The sequence below is a fragment of the Periplaneta americana genome, chromosome 9 (genome assembly GCF_040183065.1).
Source record: "Periplaneta americana isolate PAMFEO1 chromosome 9, P.americana_PAMFEO1_priV1, whole genome shotgun sequence".
Taxonomy (NCBI): domain Eukaryota; kingdom Metazoa; phylum Arthropoda; class Insecta; order Blattodea; family Blattidae; genus Periplaneta; species Periplaneta americana.
The window spans coordinates 74,088,984-74,114,712 of NC_091125.1; the positions used below are offsets into that span (position 1 = coordinate 74,088,984).

Sequence of the window (25,729 nt, forward strand, 5' to 3'; positions counted from 1 at the left end):
TAAGTAAAATTCGCCGCCAATAAGTAAAAAAATTTAAAAAATAAATAAATAAATAAATATGGAAAGAACAGGAATTGGTGTTACTTCGCATATACAAAGATTTTTCACATTGGGCCTATATCCAAACTTCGTTTTATTTCGCTATTTAAATTTGCATTATATAAATATATCTGGTATATATGAGTGAAAATGTTCTACTGGTACTCAAATTCAACATGTGGTTTTATCGGTAATTAACAAAAACAAACGTCTCTATTCATATAGTCTCTGATTTCTAAAATAGGCTACTAATAAAGCCTCAAGTTCTCCAGGACACAGGCAAAAATAACTACATTTGGCTTGATTCATATACTGACCTTGATTTATCTCGTAAAATGGTTACTTTATTTTCAATTGTTCTAGGTGATTTATGTACATTTTGTGTTCCCAACAAATTTTGCCGCAAGTTTTTTTGTTTTTAGTATTATGTAAGTCATGTTTTAACATTTAAAAATCGTTCTGAATTAGCAATAAGTACTTCCGGGAACATACATACAGACAAGACCAATACAAATTACTTATATACAGTAAGTCAGTCTGAGCACTGACTACCATGCATTGCCATTGGATCCAAAGTTTGCATGTTTAAACTTGGTCAATGAAAATAATTTTTTTAAGGGAGCGAAAAAATGCTTAGCATGGTTCAATTTACTGTAGAAGGAAAGAAAAGTCGTGAATCCCATGGCAGAGATTCATAACCAGGGATCGGAAGTTTATGCCCTGAAAACTTAATGAATATGTATGCATTTATGACCTAAAAATAGCATAAATATGCCACAAAATATGCTGATTCAATTCCAGTTTATTTTAACAAAATAATAGATTCTAGGCAACTTAATTTAATCCATGGATGTTGAAGGTCCTGTCTCGTTGTTGAACACTTCATGAACATTATTTATATTACTGTTGACAACTAAGTAGTAATGGATGTTTTCTGTTGTTATTCTTCACCTGTTGTTTCTCAGCATAGCATTATAGCGCGAAAAACTTCGTTCTACATCACAAGAAGTAGCAGCAGCATGCACAAAAGCTGTGAGTTGTTTTATTGAAAATTTTGTTGGTTTTGTAAATGCTTTTCCTTCGAGAACTTCTCGAATTTCATTCAGTTGATCATAACCAGGATTTTTGGAAAGAACATTAGATACTTTCTCCTTCACTTTTTCTCCTACAATTCCCGGTACTGATGTTAAACTGGGCATTGTTCTATCGAAATCTGCTACAGTTTTTTGTAAAGGAATACCAATTACTTCCAATGTCTTCATAATTTTAGGAATACTGTGAAAATGGGCTGATATGAATACAAGGAGACCTTCTAATTCATTGTTTGACACAGCTTCTTGAGCTAATGCAATAGATGCACGTCATTAGAATCTAAAGAATTTATGATTTCTCTAATTTGAGAAAAATGTTCAGAATAATATAGAGCAGTCTCAAGCCAAGTCCCCCAACATGTTAGAATTGGCACTAGTGACAGAGGTATATCTGGTGCTATTGTTTTGAACATTTGAATTCTAGAAGGACCCTTTACAAATACTTTCTTAACAGAAGACACTAACACTATGGGTAACATAATCGAATGGTTTCTGATATACGAGATATACAAAGAAGTACATGTGCAAGACACTTAAGTGAATCATATAAGGGAAAATAGTTTTCAGTGTTGTACCTGATTTAACCATATAACTAGCTGAAGAAGAGGATCATGTTATTGTACTTAATGCCATCAGGCCACAACAGTTTCATTGAGTCAATAAAAAAACTGAGTTATTGTTGTGTTGTTAATAAGAAGATAGGGGATTGTCGGCTGTTCTTCACAAAGGGCTCCAACTACTATATTAGCAATATAACGACCTGTACGGTCTGTAATTTCATTAACACTTACCCACAGAAACTGATCCCTAAGAGTTTTCTGAATTTCTGAAATTACACTGTGGTAACACCATGTTACGTATGTTTTTCGCAAAAGTACTTTCATCTGGTACACGTTCATGAGTATAATTCTGAAAAAAGTTTCTTCGTGTTGGGTTGCTGATACAGATCTGCAGAAAACTGTGATAGCCTGCTACCTATACACTACACAAGTTGTGTTTGCTTCGCATCATTTTTACCTGGTTTTTTAAGAACTAATTCCTTATGTTTGCATGTGTTTATATGTTGCAATACTTGATACCGTTTTTCACTGTCTACTTTCTTCTCACACGCCTTACAAAATAAAATTGAATTATCAGTTGAAATAAACTCGTTGCAAAATTCAGCTTGAAATGCTTTAAGTCTACCTGCAATACTTAATTTCATTTTGGGCATTGTTAAATGGTAGTATAGAAAAATGTAACTCCACTATGCTGAAACACACTCGGACATGGAATGACTTTTCAACTGAACACAAGTGCAAAGTAAAGCTTGCCTTGCTTTAACAGTGGTGATTCTCCTTGTATGCCTTGTGCACATGTGCAGAGAAAGGGGGCATGACGTCATAGCTTGGGGAATGATTTCATCACATTTCGTAATTGGTTGTCTCTCGCAGGAGTGCTGGAATTATTCAACTGCATGAGATAACGTGCTGGGAGGATTTTTTTTTTCGGAGAAAAAATTATAAATGTTATAAACTCATAATTATACTCTAAAGGCATTAAAATGTTGAAAATATGATGCATTTATAAAAATAGCCAAAATATGCAATTTATTATATGCCACTTAAAACTATATTTGGAGTACTCGAAAGTTGATAATTCGTACAGATATCCCACAAGCATATAGATATGAGACTTGCGAGAATATATGCAAATGCATCCCTGGTAATAAGATACCTAACAATTCTCGTTTGGAAAATGTCATGCTTATTTAATATTTTTTTTTTTATGGATTAATATATGTATCAATAATTTGCCTTACTTTTTACTTTTACTTTCTTTTTTATAACTTGGTTATCTCAGTAGGAATGCTAGTTTACACTGATGCGTCTATTTTTCTAGAGAGCAAAAAAAGTTGTCCATATCATTAATAAATGCGCGACTTCGAAAATAATAAATAGTAGGCAAGTGTTAGAATTTTTCAGATTTATTAAGAATAAATGTATTGAAAGGTATTCTTTTAGGGTGGGCGAAAATTTTTGGTTAAGCAGGTGCCCTCCTTTGCCCACCCCTAGCACCATCACTGTCTGTCAGACCACTGAGGACAAATTGTTCAGGAGAAATTCCATTATAATGGATATATCTATTAGCTTCTTTAAACTAATGTTCAATGATCAAGAAAATAAAATAAATAAAATCAGCTCATTTTTAAAGATGTAATTTCGCTGAAGGAAAAGGCAAGTTTGGCCACAGTATATTATACTGTGGCCTGGCTTACATAATATGACTGCAACTATTCGTCGACAGAGAAGAGAAAGTGATTGCTGTCATAATATATGAAAAGTACACGGGTAAAACAAAGTCACAATTCTCATAAGGGTGATGTCATCATTTAATTCAGTATATTACTGCAAAATTGAGTGTTTTTATTATCAAAACTGATAAAAGAGAATTATCACCATGGATACAGTCATCATTTCCTATTTTTTCATTAGGAATAGCAATAAATTTTGCAGTAACATACTGAATTAAAAGATGACATCACCCTTAAGAGAACTGTAACTTTGATTGTTTTTCTCCTGTACTCTTCATATGCATATACTATCTGAGCTGAAAATATGGATGTTTTAAGAAATGTCTATTTTCAGCAAAATTACTGTAAGTTATACATAAAAACATTGGCAGCCAGGTAGCTCAGTTGGTAGAGCAGCTGGTTACGGACTGGAAGGTCCGGGGTTCGATCCCAGGTGGTGACAGGATTTTTTCTCGTTGCCAAACTTTCAGAACGGCCCCGAGGTTCACTCAGCCTCCTATAAAATTGAGTACCGGGTCTTTCCCGGGGGTAAAAGGCAGTCAGAGCGTGGTGCCGACCACACCACCTCATTCTAGTGCCGAGGTCATGGAAAGCATGGGGCTCTACCTCCATGCCCCCCAAGTGCCTTCATGGCATGTTACGGGGATACCTTTACCTTTTACCTTTTATACATAAAAACATTATGTATTACACATCTTTTGTTTCAAACAGCATCCTCTGTAATTCATTATACTATCGTGTATGTGAATGCATGCATGTGCGTTTATAAATATATGTGTGCATGCGTGTGTGTGTGTGTGTGTGTGTGTGTGTGCGCGCGCGTGCGTGCGTATTTTTCACTGAATATTATTCTAAATATTAATTAAATTTCTTTCAAAAGTCTTAAAGCTTAAAGCTTTCTAAAAATAAGTAGGTGTATTCATGCAGAGTAGACCATGAAACTGAACGAAAGTCTAATAATATTATATCAACAGAAAAATAACTATAATAAATAAAAAATGAAAGTTTTTTATTCCTGGGCTGACTTAAAGTGAAAGAATAGAAGTCCTAATGATTGTTGGTTACAGAAACAGCATAAAGGAACCAATAAGCCTATGTGATTTGTTTAATGAAATACAGACGGAATGCAATTTAACAGTTTCAAAAATTCAATAATACAGGAAGCTTAGAATAAGTCGAAATTTGGAAGATCCATGATAATTACAGGAGAGGAAAATGCCCTTAATACAATATTATCCATCCAAGTATATACATATAAATCTAAAAGACAGGTACCACTTGAATAAACTGAGAGATATCAATACGGAAGTTGTTAACATGGCATCTCTACAAAACCCAGCTTTTACAAGAATTAAGTAAAGACAATTTTGACAGAAGGAATGAGTTCTGTCAAACTAAGACAAGGCAAATCAAAATCCAGATCTTGTGAAGCACATAATATTTTCATATCAGGTAACGTTTCATTTAAATGGACTGGCAAAGTCACTCATCAGAATAACACTAATTTGTTGACACTGGTCTGCTGACAACTCTCAATGGATAACACAAGTACACACATAGCAACAATGGTCCATTTCATAGAAGAAAATTTAAACTCTGATAAGTATCTACAGCTTTTGCATGACAATGCTATCACATCTTGCAGCCACTTGTTTCCCAGTGTCCTTCAGGACATCATCTTATCTCAGCAAGATGGTGCATTTTGGGATAGAAGTAACGGGTTTCCTGAGTCAGATTTCATGATCAACTGGTTTGGCTGTGAATGTTATCATTTTGAGAATTTTTTGTAAAGATTGTTAAGTGACCTTTTAAAATTCATGTTATACTTTAGTTTGATTAGTAAATTATCAGGTAAATTCTTTCAAAACATGCATCTAATAAACTTAGGAAGTTTTATTCAAAACTGACACAAGATAATATTTTAAGGTAAAACTAAAAATTTATAAAGTAACGTGTATGCCTACTATGCAAATCATTATAAGATCTATTGTACGAGTAAATGCTCAATATACAAAATTCGTCCGTAGTCAGAAAAAAAAAACTATGTGTAGATAGACATACAAGACAGGCAGTATAATGGATGATTTACCTTCTAATTCATTGTAAAACAATTGATAACACCCAAAATGGATGCTGCTAGAGGCTTCTATAATTGGTTGAGTAACACAACAAAGGAAAATGTCCATTTTCCTGCAGTCTCTCGTCCGGAACTGGCCACAGGCTACTACACATACACATTCCTTGCAATCTCGCAGAAATACACTACAAGAAAATTAATGAAGTTTACTTCAGTGTAATTGTTTCATAGTATCCAGATATGTACTAATTAATTGAAATAAATTTATAAACTGTCATACCTTCCTTTTACTGCAGACAAAATTATCTTGCAATTAATACAATCATCAACAGTCACTGTATTTACGTGGTCAAATATATATATGCATGTATTTTTACAGTTCTGAATGACAAATTGTTGGCCATTCACAGAACCTGGCATTTTCCAAACTTCACCTTCTTCAGTATTTTCGACAGTATAGTCCTTTAAGTTCACTGCATCTCTTTTATCCCTGAAACAAGAGGTATAGGATACACTGTTGTTGTTGTTTAGTCAACTGTCCGAAGATAGGTTAGAACCTCATAAGTGATACCAATAAGGCATCACTCATGAGGCAACTAGGCCAGGAGATACACTATGCTTTTTTATCTTCAGCTATTAAAAAAAAACATAACAGCTGAAGAGCATTTTTTAAGTTTGTTATTTATGATCCTGCATCAACTACTAGATTTAGCATTAATGAATTTTGTGATAGCAAGATGGTATTTGGCGAGATGAGGCCGAGGATTCGCCATATAATTCTCTGACATTCGCCTTACAGTTGGGGAAAACCCAGCCAGGTTATCAGCTCAAACGAGAATCAAACCCACGTCTGGATCAGCAGGCATATGCACTTTCTGCCTGAGCTACACCAATGGCTAATATTTTGTGTTAGCAATAATTAATAGTAGATCATAAAACATTTTATATGCAATACGTGGCTTGTTATTTTATTTTCTCAGAATGGATTCTTCTTCCTCCCTCATTAACAAATCTGATTTCATATTGATGGTGGCATTGCCAGCATTTTCAATTCGGAGGAGGGGAGGCATTTGTGTGTCATGGCAATTCACTCCCTGCAACTTTTGTAAGAAAGAAGACTCTTATTAAAAGAGCAATTAAATTTCCATTATTTCTCAATTTAAATTGTTTTATCTATTCTTTCCCGTAATCTAAAACTGCTAACAACCTAATACATGATATAAGATACAACTTCTAGTTAATTGCACATGACTTCGTTAATGAGTCATTCATTCATTCATTCATAGTGTTCTGCCCAAGGGCAGGTCTTTCACTGTAAACCCAGCATTCTCCAGTCTTTCCTATTTCCTGTCTTCCTCTTTGTCTCCTCATATGATCCATATATCTTAATTTGTCTATCATATCTTCTTCTACCCCGAACTCTTCTCCTGTTCACCATTCCTTCCAGTGCATCCTTCAGAAGGCAATTTCTTCTCAAGAAGTGACCCAGCCAATTCCTTTTCCTCTTTCTGATCAGTTTCAGCATCATTATTTCTTCATCCACGCTTTCCAACGCAACTTCGTTTCTTATTCTGTCTGTCCACTTCACACATTCCATCCTTCTCCATATCCACATTTCAAATGCTTCTCTTCACTTTGTTGTAATGTCCATATTTCTGCCCTATACAATGCTACACTCCACACAAAGAACTTCATTAATCTCTTCCTTAGTTCTTTCTCCAAAATTCCGCAAAAGATGGTTCTTTTTCTATTAAAAGCTTCCTTTGCCATTGCTGTTCTCCTTTTGACTTCTTGGCAGCAGCTCATGTTATTGCTTATAGTACACATCAAGTATGTGAAGCTGTCCACTTGCTCTACTGCCTCATTTAGAATTCGCAAATTTACCTTTTTACTTTTCTTCCTATGACCATGGTCTTCGTCTTGTTGGCATTTATCTTCATTCCATACTCCTCACACCTGTCATTTAGTTCGAGTAGCATATCCCATAGTATCATCTCCTCTTCTGCTAACAATGCCATATCATCAGCAAATCTTATACACTTTCTTCTTCTTCTTCTTCTTCTTCTTCCTACTAACATTCCTCTCTCGTTCTGAAAAGTTCTTCACTAAATGCTCCAATAAATGTTGAACAGGGTAGGTGATAAAGGGTATCCTTGTCGTACTCCTCTCCCTATTTCACTTCCTTCTGACATTTCTTCTCCTATCCTGACTTTGACTCATTTCATATAAAGATTACTGAACAGCCTCCCTCTCTTTCCAATCCACGCCAATTTTCTTTAGGATCGCCATCAGTTTATTCCAATACACTCTGTCAAACACCTTTTCTAAGTCCACAAATACTACATACACTTCTTTATTTTTCTATAGGTATCTTTTGCCAACTGTTCGTAGCAGCCCAATTGCATGTCTCATATCTTTTCACTTCCTGAAGTCGAACTGCTCTTCACTGAGTATGATATCAGGCTGATAGTCCTGAACTCGTTACATTTCTTGGCACTATTTCTCTTCAGTATTGGATGCAACACTGTCTCTGTAAAATCTTCAGGCCATTCACCTTTCTCATATATTTCGTTGCATAGAGATAGAATTTTCTTCTTGTCTTCACCCAAGCATTTCACTAATTCACTGGGGATTCCATCAACTCCTGTTGATTTCCCATTCTTCATTTCCCTAAGCACTAGTTCAACTTCTTCCATTAAAATAGAAAATCTTTTTTCGTCTTCTGATACAATTGTTTCGTCTTCTATTGCCAAGTCATCTGGACGATTTTCTGTCTCATGTAACTCTTCTACATATTTCGTCCATCTGTTCAGTACTCCAAGACTGTCTGGTATTTCATTTCTGATTTCATTAATGAATCAAAGCCCCAAAAATATAAATGCGGGGTGTTTTCATTTTCCACTGGCAACCTTCCTTCCTTCTATCCCATATCAATGAATTTGTTTTGGAAGTAGATTATTACTGATCAAGATAAATGTATATAATATTAAATACTTATTCTGATTTGTTTGCCTTTCATGTACCACCTAGATACGAAACAAAAATAAACGCATTTAAGCTAATATTTACCAACATGAACTTATCCATTTATGTAGAGAAACAAGAGAAGATGTAAATTGTTAGTTAAATATAACATGTAATTAATACAATGAATACTCTGTACTATGTGCGCACATGTGCTGATAGCTAAGTAAGAGGAGGTCGAGGACTGTGGCAAGGTTAGAGTGGATTAGATGACAAGGGATAGCTAAGTGACAGGAGGCGAGAACTGTGACAAGGTTAGACTGGGTTAGATTAGATAGCTTAGAAACATTTATAGCTTATATTGCATTGCCACTTTTTCATGTTTTTCGACCTACTGTAGTAAGTTAAATTAAAATATTTGTTACACTTTACAAATTCTCATACATTAAACATCATGCCACCACAGAAGCATGCTTTTTAGGCAGTTTTTCATCCGAAAACAGCATGTACTCATTTCATACAGAATTCCCACATGGGTATGTTCTGAAATAAGTTTGAGTTACACTGCCAACATCTGTGAGAAGGAGAGAGGAGCAAAAAGTGTGGGCACAGGTTAACTTTAGATGACCACTAACTCACAAGTCCCACTGCTGCATCACCTTGTTCTATATTATGATAATTCGCTAGTCAGGGTGCTCAGTTAGTGAACTTCTGAGCTTATCTCTGAAATATTTCAGTTTTGTATAACCTGTTGTAGGGGGTAAATTGCAGTTACAGTGACAGCACCTGTATTACTTCCCCACCACGCTACTAGCTCTGCCTACCTCGTTGCTGTTGCCGTCTCACCTCTTGCCACCACTGATCTCACTGACCCCACAATATGCACATGGTACATCGCTATGGGCTAAAAGACTCTAGGTTCAATGAGAGGTACGCTGAGTTCTGTGACAAATAATGATATGTTCAGTAACAGGGTTAGATGGTTTGGTAACTGTATTGCTATCTTTTGTATAGGCATAGGAAAGATTCAGTGACAAGTAGGATGAGTTCTGTGGCAGCTCTGAGGTTAGTGACAGGCCGAGTTTTGTGATAGCCTCTAGTTCAATGATAAGATTAGAGGGTTTGATAAGGGAATAGCTACCTATCTCTTGTACAAAGATTCAGTGACAGGTATGCTGAGTTCTGACAGATAGCTCCAAGGACAGTGACAGGTAGGCCAATTTCTGTGACAGTCCCAAGTGACACGGTTAGAAAGTTTGATGAGTGTATAGCTCTTGTGCAAAAGATTCAGTGACAGGCCAAGTTCTATGACAGATGACTCCAAGGTTAATGACCAATAGGCTGAGTTCAGTAACAGGAGTAGAAGGTTTCGCGAAGCGATAGCCATTGTTTACACAAAAAAGATTGCCTTCATATCTCTAAAAATTAGAAAAAAGAAATGCATAGTTTAACGTGCTTGTTCTACATTACCAAGCACAAAATACATTTCCCTGCTCCCAATCACATTCCTTCCTGATAAAAAAACTTAAAAGATTTGACTTGGTGTTTTGATTATCTCTCATAGCTACTGTAGTTAAGGAACTGCATTAATATCCAGTGACTGCAACAGCAGTAGTTCACATTCCAATCAATCGAAGGTAAGTAATTAATTATATAAAACCTAATCCTAACATTGATATAGGCATAGGAAAGTATAGAAAGGAAGAAGGAGACAACGAGAAAGAAAAGAAATTGAACTAGGCCTAAAAGATTTTAATTGAAAAATGAGTTCTATTCAGTCAATACTTAACATAAAACACAATAAAACATGTTATAATAACATTTACACAGATTTAAAAACAAACGTTTTCGCCAATTTTGATTGGCATCTTCAGGTCGTGTAGGTCGAATGGAACATGTTATAAAAAGTGAACACTTGGTATATGACGTTAAAAACCAAAGTTACAACTGTAATATCACTTAAAAACAGAGAACAGAATATAGCAAAAAGCCTCTACGATGTGTGTAGAATCACTGTGTTGAAAGAGGCGTGTGTGAAACAAGGAAACAGCAAAACTCTTCTGTCATTGCAGATACAGTTTTCAAGATAGATTTGAAGATGCTACGAACAGGTTGGTCGTGTGGTCGTTATGGAGAGCAGGAAAAATAAAAAAATGGAAGAACATCTTGAAATCCATGAGTCGTGTCGCTGTCCTCATGGATTTCAAGACGTTCTTCCATTTTTTTTTATTTTTCCTGCTCTCCATAATGGCCACACGACCAACCTGTTCGTAGCATCTTCAAATCTATCTTGAAAACTGTATCTGCAATGACAGAAGAGTTTTGCTGTTTCCTTGTTTCACACACGCCTCTTTCAACACAGTGATTCTACACACATCGTAGAGGCTTTTTGCTATATTCTGTTCTCTGTTTTTAAGTGATATTACAGTTGTAACTTTGGTTTTTAACGTCATATACCAAGTGTTCACTTTTTATAACATGTTCCATTCGACCTACACGACCTGAAGATGCCAATCAAAATTGGCGAAAACGTTTGTTTTTAAATCTGTGTAAATGTTATTATAACATGTTTTATTGTGTTTTATGTTAAGTATTGACTGAATAGAACTCATTTTTCAATTAACATTGAACTTAACGGAACCAATATGCCTTTGAAATTACTAAAAGATTTTATTTTTTTCCTTCACAGATGTCATCACTTCTGCACATGCCATCAATCAGTTGATTTTTTAGGATTTCTTCTTCTCCTTCTTCTTCTTCTTCTTCTTCTTCTTCTTCTTCTTCTTCTTCTTCTTCTTCTTCTTCCAGGGTGTAAACTGCTACTAAAGCACTTACACGTGAATGAACCAGTGCCAGGGCCATCTTCAGTTACAAGCCAGAGCATGGGTTGGTTTGGCAATGCTAAGTGGAGGCGGGCAGAGGCAAAATAAAGGCATGACGTTTGAGGTTTTAGTGCTTTGATTTCGTTGTCACATGTACATTTTCGACATTAATTGATACAAAACTAAGTGCATATGATCAAGATTCAGTGTATTGATGTACGTAATTTATTACGAAATCCGAAATGGTATTTTATTTGAGTTTCAGAATACCACATAACTACTTGCATCCAGCCACTTAAAACTTAAAAAAAAAATTAAAAGCATAAGTGTTTTTTATTGATGGTACAAGGGAAAATAAATAAATACTTAAAGAAATGTTACTTGTACCAAAAATAAATAAAATAACGACGTACTTTCACAATACTCTATTTCAATCAATTAACCATTATGTGGCTGCAATGTTTTGCTGCTTTATGTTGTTTCACCTCTGATGTAAAAGATCTAGGATATCATATGCATTTTAATTTCATGTGATTATCTGTCGTGCTTTTCTATAAATATTTGAGAAGCCCAGGAAGCCAGTTTTAGTTTGAACCTCGCCAGTCACCATAACAATACTGTTATCCTAAATTATTTGTTATAAATTTTTTTAAATATAATTTTAAATAGGGCAAGGCCAAGTATAAAGATCTATGAAAAAATTAAGAAATATAGGTACCTTCAACATAATACGTAACAAACCACATCATTATCTATCAAGTCTGTGCCAATTAGCATAAACTCAGTGAACTTTAAATCCTGTAAATATGAAGTGAAAAGAAACATGTTTATAACTAATTTATTACAAAAGAAATAATATTAACAAATAAACCTTGAAAACCAACAAAGTGAGTGTATGCGTGTACAAATTATAAGTAGTTCTGACGTATAGCAGGCACTCCAAATCTTTAACAAAACTGCAACAATGAACTTGAAAATCAACAGGGTAACTTTATTGATATAACAGGTGAGACCCAACAATTTGGCTAGAATTCTGATACACAACAAGCCACAAGTAAGACTATAAAAATGTAGTTTATACAATATTTAATATTTAGAAGAATTGTCAATCAATCACTTTGTCATTAATAATAACCGTAAAAATTGCTAAAGACTGCAGCCATATTTTCATTTATTATCTTGTTTTTATCGCCAACATCCACTTAGTTTATAATACATCAACAATGAATGTTTGGTATGACCACGAACGTAATTCCATCAACACACTTATATTAATTTACATTGAAAATCGGCATTAGAACAAACACATGTTTTGGATAGTAGGTGTCCGCTTGACAGTTAATTACAGTGTTACAAACGTATGGCTCCGGCTTGTAATTGAAGAAGACTCTGCCAGTGTACATCCCATGAACTGGAAATAAACTCATGAGACCACAGTGGATGACCAGCTTCGTGATGCTGCTGAGTTTTATTTCCTAAATATCCTCAAGAGGCAACATGTGTTTCCCGAGGTATACTTAAGCCTAATATAGCCTGAACAATCCAGCAAAATATGAGCTGATGACAACATCCACATAATTCCTACAAGTTGGGTCATCATTGAGGCCCAATATACAGTGTGTCTGCAGAAACATTCTGGGGTTATAAACTGCTATAGCATCGCTGTCAGTTGCCGGATTTATATAAAACTGGTATCATTAGAAAGAGAAACTCAAAAATTTTTGTACCTACCTCAAAGACACTTGCTGTGTGCTCCACGTGTCACACTGCAGACATCATGCCAATATTCCCACTCATGCCACGCACGTTCCAACATATCTATAGGGATGGATTCGATGGCAGCAGTGATATGAAGTTGGAACTCTTGCAGATTTTGAGGTAGTGGAGGTATATAGACAAGATTCTTTAAGTGACTCCATAAAAAGAAGGCACAGACGGTCAAGTCAGGGGACCTCAGAGGCCAGCTGCAGAAGATATTATCTTGGTTCCCAGCGTGCCCAATCCATTTTCCTGCAAGTTGTTGATTTAGAAATTTCATTCATCAAGATGCCAGTGAGGAGGTGCTCCATCTTGTTGGAAAAGAAATTCGTTGCGTTCTTCTTCCAATTGTGGAAACAGACACTCAGTAAGCATATCAAGATAACTCACACCGGTGACAGTGTTCTCTTGAAAGAAAAATGGGCCATACACTTTCTGTTTCGAAATGGCACAAAACACATTTAGCTTAGGGGAGTCTCGTTCAACCTCCAATATGGAATGTGGATTCTCTCTCCCCCAAATCCTAACATTGTGCTTGTTTATTTTTCCATTGACATGGAACATTGCCCTCATCATTAAAAATGAATTTGGCTGAAAAGTCTTTATCATCCGCCATTAGTGCCAATAAATTTTCACAGAAAACATATCATTTTGCATGATCATCAGGTTTCAACTCATGCACTAATTGCAATTTGTAGGGGTGAAATCGCAGACGATAACGTAGGACCTTGGAAATTGTGGATTTAGAAATGTTTAACTGCAGGCTAGCTCTACGCACAGACTTTCAAGGACTATGTACAAACGCTTCCCACACCTGTTCTACAGTTTCCACACTGACAGGCCATTTCCCTGAATGGCCTTTCCTTTTATCACATACATATCCATGCTCTACAAAATCTCTATACCACTTCAGAATCATTTTGTCGATAGGTGCCTCATGATGAAAATTCCGTCTGAAAGCACGCTGTACTCTTATTACACAGCGAGTACTATTATATTCCAATACACACAAACTACAGTCCTGTGGATTCGCCATAATGTAAATAACCCTCTAAATGCTGCAGAATTCACACAGACTTGAAAATTTAACATTCAGATCATTTAACACAATTTGCTTATATCCAACAATGCGTTAATGACAAGCAAAATAGCGGAAATGGCGTTTTTTCTTTTTTCTTGTGCTGCCATCTGTTGTTTCGGTCAACAATTATCAATTACGCATTTCCTGAAATTCTTTGAACTGTTCTTTTTAATGACACCGGTATGAATTTCGTAGACAGAATTATAGCAGTTTATAACCACAGAATGTTTCTGCGGATACACTGTATTATGTAGTTGTTTATTCAGATGACAGTGTTCAGTCAGGAGTCTGGTTAACTACTTATCCCCACCCACTGAATCTCATGGTGTCTCTAGGGAGCGGTTACTGGTAACCATTTCTGTCATGGTCACTGTTATTTTATCCCCATAGAGTTCTCCTGTTCCATTTCACCTCCTTGCAAGGAGGTACAGTGCCCATAAAACATAAATTAATAACCATAGTTCAGAAAAACGTATTTCATAATCCTCCTTCATCGATGAACAAAAGAAATGACAGATTATTGCTACCATACATACTATAGTCTTTACACCGTATAAGCACACACAGAATAAGATATAAGATTTGTGGATATTTATAGCATTATGGAACAGTTTCAGAATGTCATAGTACCAGTAACATAGTTGAGTCGTTAATGCACTCTCCTAAGAAAGACAACTCTGTACAATGACCAATTTGTATAGGGCCTAATTCTGATTATGCTAAATTATTTTAGAATAAGTAATGTGGCACTATTTTTAGGAACACATAATAAAAAACTTGCTATTAACCCATAAAGTAGATTCAACTTGCCACTAACCTAACCCCTACCAAACTCTACCTAACCCTGTCACTGGCAGTAGGTCAACATGTCACTAATATATTCCCTCTTCAAGCCCTATCTTACCTCCTCACAGACAGTGATGCTAAATCCGAATTATCGTATTTGTAATCTTGTAACATGATTAAAAGATTACATTCGTCGAAATATGGTCGTAACTATATAATGGAGTTAAACAAGGAAGAAACAGTGCTTAATGACACTTCAGAAACAGCACAGGGAAGCCACAGTGCGCTACATAAGGTTAATAATAAGAAACAGGAGTATTTGCTAGATTTGGTATTCAATCTTTTTTGCTAGTGTACCCCCAAAATAATTTTTTTTTTTTTTACTTTCGTACCCCCAAACTGCACTGCAATTATATAAGAACTACTAAAAGACTATGATTGATATCATATGCAATTATTATTATTATTATTATTATTAGTATTATTATTATTATTATTATTATTATTATTATTATTATTATTATTATTATAATACAGTTGTTATTCATGCAATAATAATAGTAATGAATTATGTAAAATGTTACTGAAGCAAGCAAAACCAAGAATTCATATTGTAAAAGAAAATATGTAAAGTGCAATGATTACATTGGTCAACAATGATTTTGTTAAATGAATAATTTTCACCTATTCTTATATTATTTGATGTGCTGATTCTGAATACAAAGTCTGAATTTTTCTATCGGGCTCTATTTTTTTTTGTAACTTGTTTATATTTTTTGTTCTCCTCATATCACTAATTATATTTAAAAATATATTACTCCATATTAGTAATATTCTCTTTATACATTTTTGCTATCATTGTTTTAAAAGTGATGAAATAATGGTTTATTGCTATTATAATAAAAAAAAGTCACATTTCAGTTCAAAACCAGTTCTGTTACATTTGTGACATAAAATAAGTTTGTTGGCACAAATCTGATTAAACTCTCACTGTTGGGGGGAAAAAAAAAGAACATATAGTCAACCCCTTGAGACTTTGAAGATTTATCTTCCACCACTACATATACAACTATTCTTAATAAAAATTTCGTAAAAGCGATGGATCAAGTTCCCTAGAATAAGTAAGGTGAAGATCAAAGAGGGTGTATTTGTTGCTCCACAAATACAGTAATTAATGAATGATCATGCATTTGAAGAAAGTTGGAATATAAAGCTGAGACAGCAACATGGGAATCCTTCCAAAAAAATGCTTCTTGGACTTCATTATATATATATATACATATATATATATATATATATATATATATTTTTTTTTTTTTTTTTTTTTTTCGGAGGAGAGACCTAAAGGCTTACACTGCAGTCTGAGGCTTATTGTCCTTACCACTCCTACTCTTGTGAATAATTGGGTAGAAGAACAGCCGCACTCTTGTACAAGTACAGCATGTTGCACCATGAACTTAACCCCAGCTATTGTATGGATGACAATGATATGTGAATTAATGATGGTGAAATGAGTCCGAGGTCCAACGCCGAAAATTACCCAGCAATTCTGCTTCAATTGGTTGAGGGAAACCCCAGGAAAAAAACCCCAACCAGGATTTGAATCTGGGCCCACTTTTTTCATAGCCAGACGTGCTGACCATTACTCCACAGCGGTGAACTGGGCTTCATTTACCTTGGAAATGGTTCTACATGATAGATATTTCCTGATGGAAGAACTTGTTGGCGGGCTTCTTGACAATTATAGAAAATTCGGATGTAATATGTCACTAAAATCCATTTCTTGGACTCACATTTGGACTTTTACCCTCCAACCTTGGCAGTGTAAGTGACAAACATGTACAAATGCTTTCATCAGGAAATATTTACCATGTAAAACCGTTTCCGAGGTAAATAGAGTCCAAGAATGTTAGCCAACTATTGCTGGACTCTCAAGAGAGATGTTCCTTAAACTAAATGCAGCAGTAAGTCCTCCAGAAGAAAAATTTAGATCAGTATACAAAATATAATCGTTATAGCTTTACTAAAGCAAAGTTATTTCATTACAACAAAAAAAAATGTGTATTACAAAAAATCTATGGTGGACAGGAAAAAAAAACAGATAGGGTAATTTGCTAGGAGATGTAGTTGCACACAGGTCAGTTTTACACTAATCCTAAACAGCTTTAGCATGACTTGTTGCTTGTGAGCCATCCCAAACCCTGACCTCCAACCGTAAGAGCACCAATCCTTATATACTCGTCAGTCAAGGCCTACTGACATAACTACAAGCAATTAACAATAGATATCTCAGTCATGACAACCTCATGAAATATCCTATCACTTGAATAATTGATCTTGCTACATACAACATAATTATATTATAACTGATTTTATTTGCGTTTTTTTAACTCATCATATTAAACTGAAAAATTGAATAACTTCAGAAATGTGCACAAGGCACAAATTAATAAATATAGCATGCTTAATAAATTAAATTTACACAATTCTATTCAGTAAACAATTCTGTGGTTCCAAAGCAAAAAAAATGAAATTTTGCAAGGTGTGTTTAGAATTGCCAACTCTGGTAAATAAAATAATCGGCGTTTTTTCACAGCAAATTTGCATGAATAAAACCAAATTCGTATACCAAGTACAGATTCGACTAAGGAAACAGTTTCTTTTTATTGAACTGTATACATACCGGTACTGGTGACATCTGATACGAAGTTACTTATGTTCTGGGCATTGTAGGGAATTTACAAAAACCCCGAAAATGCCTTTGAATTATATGATAGAGAAGTAGAAATTAGATGTGATCACTGGGAGAGCTGTAAGCGCACCCAACCCGCCGAACACACGTACCTTACTTTATACCAAAATCCTCACCCATGAATGAAGAAGACAGCCATATTTCGTCAAGTACTCGATGCCTGTATTCGACCGAAAGAAGGAGCATTGCCAGCACTACTTTGCCGAGCACATATTCAAAGCGAACTTTCCCAGGTCCCGCTTGTTGTGCGAGTTCTACAAAAGGGCAGCACTGTTCTATCCACAACCATAAATGGTAAGTATTACTGTAAATCTAACCCAACCTAACCTCACATATAATACTACACACCTAATCTAACCTAACATATAATACTACACACCTAATCTAACCTAACCTAACCTTTGAGAATACAACACATCTAACCTAACATAACCTCATATAATACTACACACCTAATCTAACCTAACCTCTCATATAATGCTACACACTTAATCTAACCTAACCCCATATAATACTACAAATTTAATCTAATCTAGTCCACACCTGTGAAGTAATAGCTAGCGCGTCTAGCCGCGAAACCAGGTGGCCTGGGTTTGATTCCCGGTCGGGGCAAGTTACCTAGTTGAGGTTTTTTCCGGGGTTTTCCCTCAACCCAATATGAGCAAATGCTGGGTAACTTTCGGTGCTGGCTTCCGGACTCATTTCACAGGCAATATCACCATCTCATTCAGACGCTAAATAACCTGAGCTGTTGATAAAGCGTCGTAAAATAACCTACTTAAAAAAAATCTAATCTAACCTAACCTTTCATATAATGCTACACACCTAATCTAACCTAACCTTTCATATAATGCTACACACCTAAATCTAACCTAACCTAACCTAACCCCATATAATACACACCTAATCTAACGTAACCTTTCATATAATGCTACACACCCAATCTAATCTAACCTAACCTTTCACATAATCCTACACACCTAATCTAACTTATCCTAACCTTTCATATAATGTTATACACCTAATCTAATCTAACCTAACATATATATATATATATGTTTACAGTAGCTTTTGCAGAGATGACATAGTGTTCCTGAATGGTGTACTACAATTTTGAGAGTAGGGGGAAGTCTTGCAGCGCCAGTCAGCATACAGTACCAGTCAGTGTGTGTTTTTAAATACCGACAATTAACAGGATGTGCAATGTAGTGTACGTTACTTCTAACAATCAATAATCACTGGTAAATAATTCAAACTTAGATCTACATCGGTTCGGTAAGTATCATTATAAATCTTGTTTCATTCGATTCAGTCATGATTTATGAATTACTTTTGTGCTTGATCCATGTTACATAACATAATGATGCTATAGAAAAAAATATTATATGTTTCGCTGCGTGTCAGCCAGTATCGGTCACCTCTTGATCTTGCAGTACCGGTCATATTCTTTCATGTTAGTTATGTTTGTTTAATATATTTTATAGGACAGTCATGATACCTCCGATGATAAGTAGATCTTCCAAAGGAAAATGGCATCAAGATTCTATGAAACAGGCTGTAGAGAATGTGTTAATAGGTCAACTTTCTATCTGTAAAGCTGCTGAAATATACAATATCCCCAAAAGTACATTGATTCATCGTGTTTCTGCTGTAAAAAAAGGTAAGGAAATTACATTCACTCCTGCACTTGGCCGTTTTAAATCCACATTCAATGCCGAATTCGAAGGTGTTCTATTGGATCATGTGAAAGATCCGACAGATTATCACCACTCACAAGGAAAGAGTTTTTTAATCTAGCTTTTCAACTTGCCGAGGCCTTAAAAATTCCTCATCAATTAAACCATGACAAAAAGATTGCTGGTAAGCAATTTTATTATGATTTCATGAAACGGAACCCGAATTTGTCTCTCTGAACTCCTGAATCGACAACCCTTAATAGATCAATTGGGTTTAACAAGACACAGGTCAATCGATTCTTTGAGAGTCTTACAATTCTCATGGAAAAATATGAATTCACACTCTATAAAATTTATAACTGTGACGAAACTAGGGTTACTACTGTACAAAAACATTCCAAAGTTATTTTGCTGAAACAAAACTGTCAAGTGGGTAAACTGACTTCGGCTGAAAGGGAAAGAAGTGTTACTGTACTATTCTGTATGAATGCTGGGGGTCAGTACATTCCACTCTTTTTCATATTTCCTCGACAATGCTTGAATGAAAGACTCCTCATTGATGCTCCCAAAGAGAGCATAGGTGAAGCTCATCAAACAGATGGATGACATCCCAATTGTTCTTGAAATGGATGCAGCATTTTGCTCACTATGCCAATCCTACTGTTCAAAATCCCGTTTTGTTAATTTTAGATAGCCATAAGGACTTGGAGGTGATCACCTATGCTTGAAACCAGAATATTCATATGTTAATAATGTCAAAAGAAGTGTTTATACAAATTTTGGCCACTCGACCGTAATTACGAGGCCGTCCAAAAAGTGATTTTCCCTGGGGTCATTTACAGAAAAAAAAGCACAATTGTATGGAAAGATGTTGAAATAGATACAGCAATTGTTGCGCTATTTGTCAACATATCCCCTACTGGAATTGAGACATTTCTCATACCATGGGGTCAATTTTTATATTCTCGTGTCAAAGAAGTCAGCAAGCAGCCTGGGATCAGAACCAGCTGCCTGCACCTCTCTGTCGATCGCATAATATGACAAATGTCTCAGTTCCGGTGGGGAATATGTTAAAAAATAGCTCAACAATTGCTGCGTCTGTTCCAATAAATTTTTCCAATGAAATTTTGCTTTCTTTCTGTTAACAGCCCTTGGCGAACTTATTTTTTTACAGCTTTCGTAATTGCGGTCGAGTGGCTAGAATTTGTATAAGCATTATTAACATGGTGGAAGAATAAATTTTAACTTTTTTATCTGCCCCCATCAGAATGTTTGCTTATAAGAAAAATGACGAAAAGGAGAAAACTACATGCATTTTTTGTGGGGAATCTCATGACAAAGATTAGATCCAATTATTACTATTAAATACGAGAAAAATTCGTACCGGCACCGGGAATCAAACCCAGGGCCTCTCAGCTCTGCGCGCTGAGCGCTCTTACCAACTGAGCCATGCCGGGACACGATCCACTGCGCCGGCCGAACCCCTCTCGTAATGTTATTTTACGGCCTTACTGGCTGCACTTGAGATGATACGAGTCATATATGCAGGAGCGCATATTTTAAATGACTTTGTGGCCATATTCAACATCAGTTTCATGACAACTGCTAACGGTTTAATACATCAAATATTCATATGTATGAGGTCTCGCCCACCTCATTGAATATTACACGACTAATATGAATTAGTCTATTGTATAATTACTATTAAATACGAGAAAAATTCGTACCAGCACTGGGAATCGAACCCAGGACCTCTCAGCTCTGCGTGCTGAGCGCTCTTACCAACTGAGCCATGCCGGGACATTACGAGAGGGTTCGGCCGGCACCATGGATCGTGTCCCAGCATGGCTCAGTTGGTAAGAGCGCTCAGCGCGCAGAGCTGAGAGGTCCTGGGTTCGATTCCCGGTGCCAGTACGAATTTTTCTCGTATTTAATAGTAATAATACAATAGACTAATTCATATCAGTCGTGTAATATTCAATGAGGTGGGCGAGACCTCATACATATGAATATTTGATGTATTAGATCCAATGTTCTTCATGTCAAATGTGGGCTCACGAAGCCTGTGCCAGCATTCCTGAGACATCTGACACATATAAATGTGACTTTTGTCAAAAGTAATATGTGACCGGTACTGCCTGCCAATTTTCTGATTGTATCGATTTTATGGACATTTAATTTGTTTATGTTTTGTATTAATATTAATTTCTGAATTTTTTTGGAATTACCATTGAGCTGAATATTATAACTTATGTACTTACATTATATCAAAAGAGTGTGTCAAAATGTTGAATGTTTTTTTATTTATAATAAAAATCTTAAGTGGTCGGTACTGCAAGGCTTCCCCCTATATTTGTGAAGTAATGAAATAAGTAAACTACAATCATTTTGTGCAGAGAACTTCCTTTTTGGTTCAAGGATAATTCGTTTAACATGCAACTGTATTTAAATAATTTTATTAAAATACGATCATTTTTGTACAAGTAGCATAGGCTACATTTTAGTGCAAGGATAATTCCTTTAATATGCTTCTTAAATTGATATTGTATCCAATATATCAACGGTCATCAGCACAGCGCACCCTCGGGCTAGAGTCTCTTACCCGCGGATAAGAGATGTACTAGCGTGCATCCGTGACTGCTGGTGGGTATGCTTTCTCCCTCTCCCTCCTGCATAGTGGTGCATATTCTGATACATTTCTTACCTGTTACTCATTTCAGGAGCACTGACGACCACTGCAATATATGATAATTTTGTACAGGGGAGCATTCTCTTTTAGTACAAGGATAATTTATGTAACATGTTTCTAAATTATTAGTCTTTTAAATACCAGTACATTCTTTAATAAATCACTGAAAAACAAATGTGAACATAGGATGTGAATTGAGTACGAAATTATTATTTTTTTATTTTTGGCACATCATTTTTACGTAAATAATGATATATAAAAACTAATATGCCACATATCATTATTTTAAGAAATACAAGAAACAAGCATGAATAATATTCATCATTCTTAATGATCATGGGATAGAAAAAACCGTAGGCCTATAGAATAAAAATTGCATACAAAATAATGTGCTTATAACAAACAATAAGCAAAGCATCTTCGATTAATCATTTCAAAACAACGTGAATATAGCATTGATTGTGTAGGAAAATAATTTCTTATGTTGCTCCTAATGTGCATCATAATATGAAAACAAATGAAAATTAACATGGCACATAAACACTAGGCCTATTTGAAGAAAGAAAGGAGACATGAGTAATATTCATCGTTCTTAATGATCTTTGGATGGAAGATAACAATGAAATATGTATAAAATAAAATTTATATACAGGTGAGCCTATAAAAAAACAGTAAGTACTGTAACTTATATGTAACGACGTAATTACGAATGGTAATTTGCTATCAGCAAGTGTAATGAAATAAATGTCAGCATTTTACATAGACCTACCTAGTCAGTGGGATCCATATCCCTTCAGACAACCCCGCACCGTAGATTGAATACCACTGTGCTTGGAGACATCATTGCACATATATCAATTTTACACAGTACCCATACCTAACCGCGAACCTTTCATTAATTACTGCTTAATGTAAAAATGGACTAACTTATATGTAACGACGTCTCCTAGCAAATTATGGAAATGTGGGGTTCAGTTACTAAAGTAGGCTAATAGGTCTACTTTTATTCCTTCACTAAATTATATATGTGTGTGTGTGTGTGTGTGTGTGTGTGTGTGGTTACGTGCAACAACGATTCACGTACATTGCCGTGACACACTGAAACTGTTCTTTCGGTAGAATATTATACTTTACTTTGTACAACATAGCAACATAGAACATTATATGTAATAGAGCATAATCTTACCATGAATATTCTTTTACAGTATCACCTTTCTTGGTTGAATTGGAATTCTGAGTTCCTTTGTGGAAAAGACATCCCATTTTTCCTTAATTTTGGACGCAATAATTGTATGTGTAAATAATATATAAAATGAAATGTTTACTTTACTTTAGGACATAATATCTTCTTTTTTTTTTAATTCTGATTCATTCATTACACAGTAGTTATAAATGCACTCATATATTCAATACTTTTAAAAATATATATTAATAAAATTTGCACCCTATCACAATAATTAGGACCCAAATAACCTGTAATTCAACTTGGATATTTATACCGTTGCTTACGATTTATACTACTACTGTACTTATATTAACAACATTGTTTTGGAGGTTAATGTATCGATGATAAATAGTAATGGTAAACGTCTGATATCTTGTGGCGAAATATGTAAAATAAAAAGTTTCTATTTTCTGTACTAGATGGCAAAACAAAACTGAATCATGTACACTGTAGAATCATATATAGTCCCTCAGTCAGAGTTGCCAACTGTGGCCGAATTAGACTAAACATAGCTTGATAATTTAGTCATGGTCGTAGCCAAATTGAGATTCGATCGAGCGACCATCTGTGAATACTCTACTTTTATGTGTAAACACTTACTTTTAACAAATTTATTTTCTCACATTAATAAGTAAAGTAAATCTGTGGCACTACAGCCCATGAAAGGCCAAGACCGACCAGCTGGCTGCTGGCCTCACGTCCACATGCCAAAGCAGAGGTGGTCGATCATCCAACTGAAATGGAGGTATCGTGTGATTAGCACGATGATCCCCCTAGCCATTATAGCTGGTGTGAGAAACATGATTTTCACTACCTATTGTAGCTCCCCAAGTGCATCACGATGCTGGGTGAGCACTTGCCCCATACACTGGCCGAAATTCCATGAGAAAATTTTTCCCCCCATGAGGATTTGAACCAGCGCCCATTCCGTAACGCGAGTCCTGGGTAGGATTCCTTAGACCACGACGCCATGGCATAGGACTCACACTAATACCCACCAGAATTTTCTCAGTAACATTGAAGATCTCGGGGGTAAATAGGGATAGCCCTCAAAATTGAGATTGACAATTTTCTGGTTGTTAGTAGCCTATAAGTCATATACGTATATTGTGATCAGGGCAATGAGCCACATTATTTTTTATTTGATTAAATAATTACCGGTATAGTCGGAGGCACCGATTTTGACAGATGACCTCGATGACATTTCCAGTAGGCGAGCCAATATTGTTTGTGTAAGATGCGAGAATGAGATGCAATAACATTCTGAGTCGTTCATATTTTCATAACAGCAGCTCATATCAATTATCCTTATTATGAAACACACCACGGTACAGTCCTACTCAAAGAATACCTTTAATAAATGTAAATGACTTCCGTTCGCAATGATTTTACAATACGTCTCCTACATTTTCTAAATTAAATTAATTCTTAATTAAAAGGAAAAGGCATTGCATTATATATATATATATATATATATATATATATATATATATAATCCTACCCTTACCAGATCAATATACAAAATTTGTCCAGTAATAATCTAGGGATCTTCTACTGGTGGTGCGACAATTCAAGTTAATAAAATTACGATTCTTCTTAATAATCAAAATATAATTTGGTTAATTGGGTAAAATTGCATGCTGCGGAAGTTAGATTTATATAAGAGTATAATAAATGGGATTGTAATGGATATTATAAAGGCAATAATTTCTTCACACGCACATTGTGAATAGAACAGAGAAAAAAGCATTTTAAAATATTCGAAATCGTACAAAATATCGGAGAAACCAATTTTCCCTGCACAAATTGCACCAATTGAAAAATATACCGGTAATTACCATTCACAATAAATACTGTATTTTATGTAATCTAAAAAGTTGTTTATTAATCTAGAGGTATTGGCTGATGACTATACTAAATTCCAGCACAACATTCATTCAGAATATGTAGTAATTACAATTCAGATTTTACTAAATGTATAGGCCTACTATCAAAAGGTGTTACATACCTCCTTAAATACTGTATACGGTATGTGTTACTTGTGCGATATCCGATGTTTAATTTTTTTAAATATAATTCATAGTACTGAAACTGCCATATTGAATTCGCACAAATTGTATTATTCGTAATTTTCGTCTCGAAAACCCCTAAGATATCTAATTTAATTTGTTACCCATTTTTGTCCCACTCCACCACTTTAGGACAAAGTTGGACTAAATAATACCTTATTCGTATTCTGTGATATCGACTTTCATCGAGATCGGATGACATGAGATTTCTCACTCCCTTCTGTCTTTTCATCAGTACCTTAGGATATGGTATTTAAAAAATCTAAGAATGTTTAACCAATATTGTAGAGAGTAACCTTCATTTTAAATTTCTGAGAGATGAGATGAATAGTCTAACCCAATTTTATGAGTGAATCTTTGTTTTAAATTTAAAGGCTGCACGTCTGCTGGTTAAAAAAAATAAATCG

The 25,729-nt window shown here is 35.2% G+C and overlaps 2 protein-coding genes and 1 non-coding gene across 3 annotated transcripts in view; 1 reads left to right on the forward strand and 2 right to left on the reverse strand.

The window, feature by feature from the left end:
* Mkk4 (MAP kinase kinase 4) overlaps nt 1-15,365 on the forward strand; it is a 280,839-nt gene extending 265,474 nt beyond the window's left edge. The window contains exon 12 of the transcript XR_011333901.1: nt 11,154-15,365. The gene's annotated coding sequence lies outside the window, so the exon portion shown is untranslated. The remainder of the gene's footprint in view (nt 1-11,153) is intronic.
* The window catches only part of LOC138706103 (protein XRP2-like), a 45,896-nt gene extending 22,277 nt beyond the window's left edge, over nt 1-23,619 (reverse strand). The window contains exons 1-3 of the mRNA XM_069835068.1: nt 23,215-23,619; nt 5,781-5,990; nt 5,513-5,685 (exon numbers count right to left, since the gene is read on the reverse strand). Of these exons, the coding sequence (XP_069691169.1) occupies nt 5,513-5,685; nt 5,781-5,990; nt 23,215-23,291 (460 nt within the window). The 5' untranslated portion in view covers nt 23,292-23,619. The remainder of the gene's footprint in view (nt 1-5,512; nt 5,686-5,780; nt 5,991-23,214) is intronic.
* TRNAC-GCA (transfer RNA cysteine (anticodon GCA)) lies at nt 21,064-21,139 on the reverse strand. The gene has a single exon. It is a non-coding gene; the product is annotated as a tRNA-Cys (tRNA).
* Nucleotides 23,620-25,729: the final 2,110 nt, after the last annotated feature.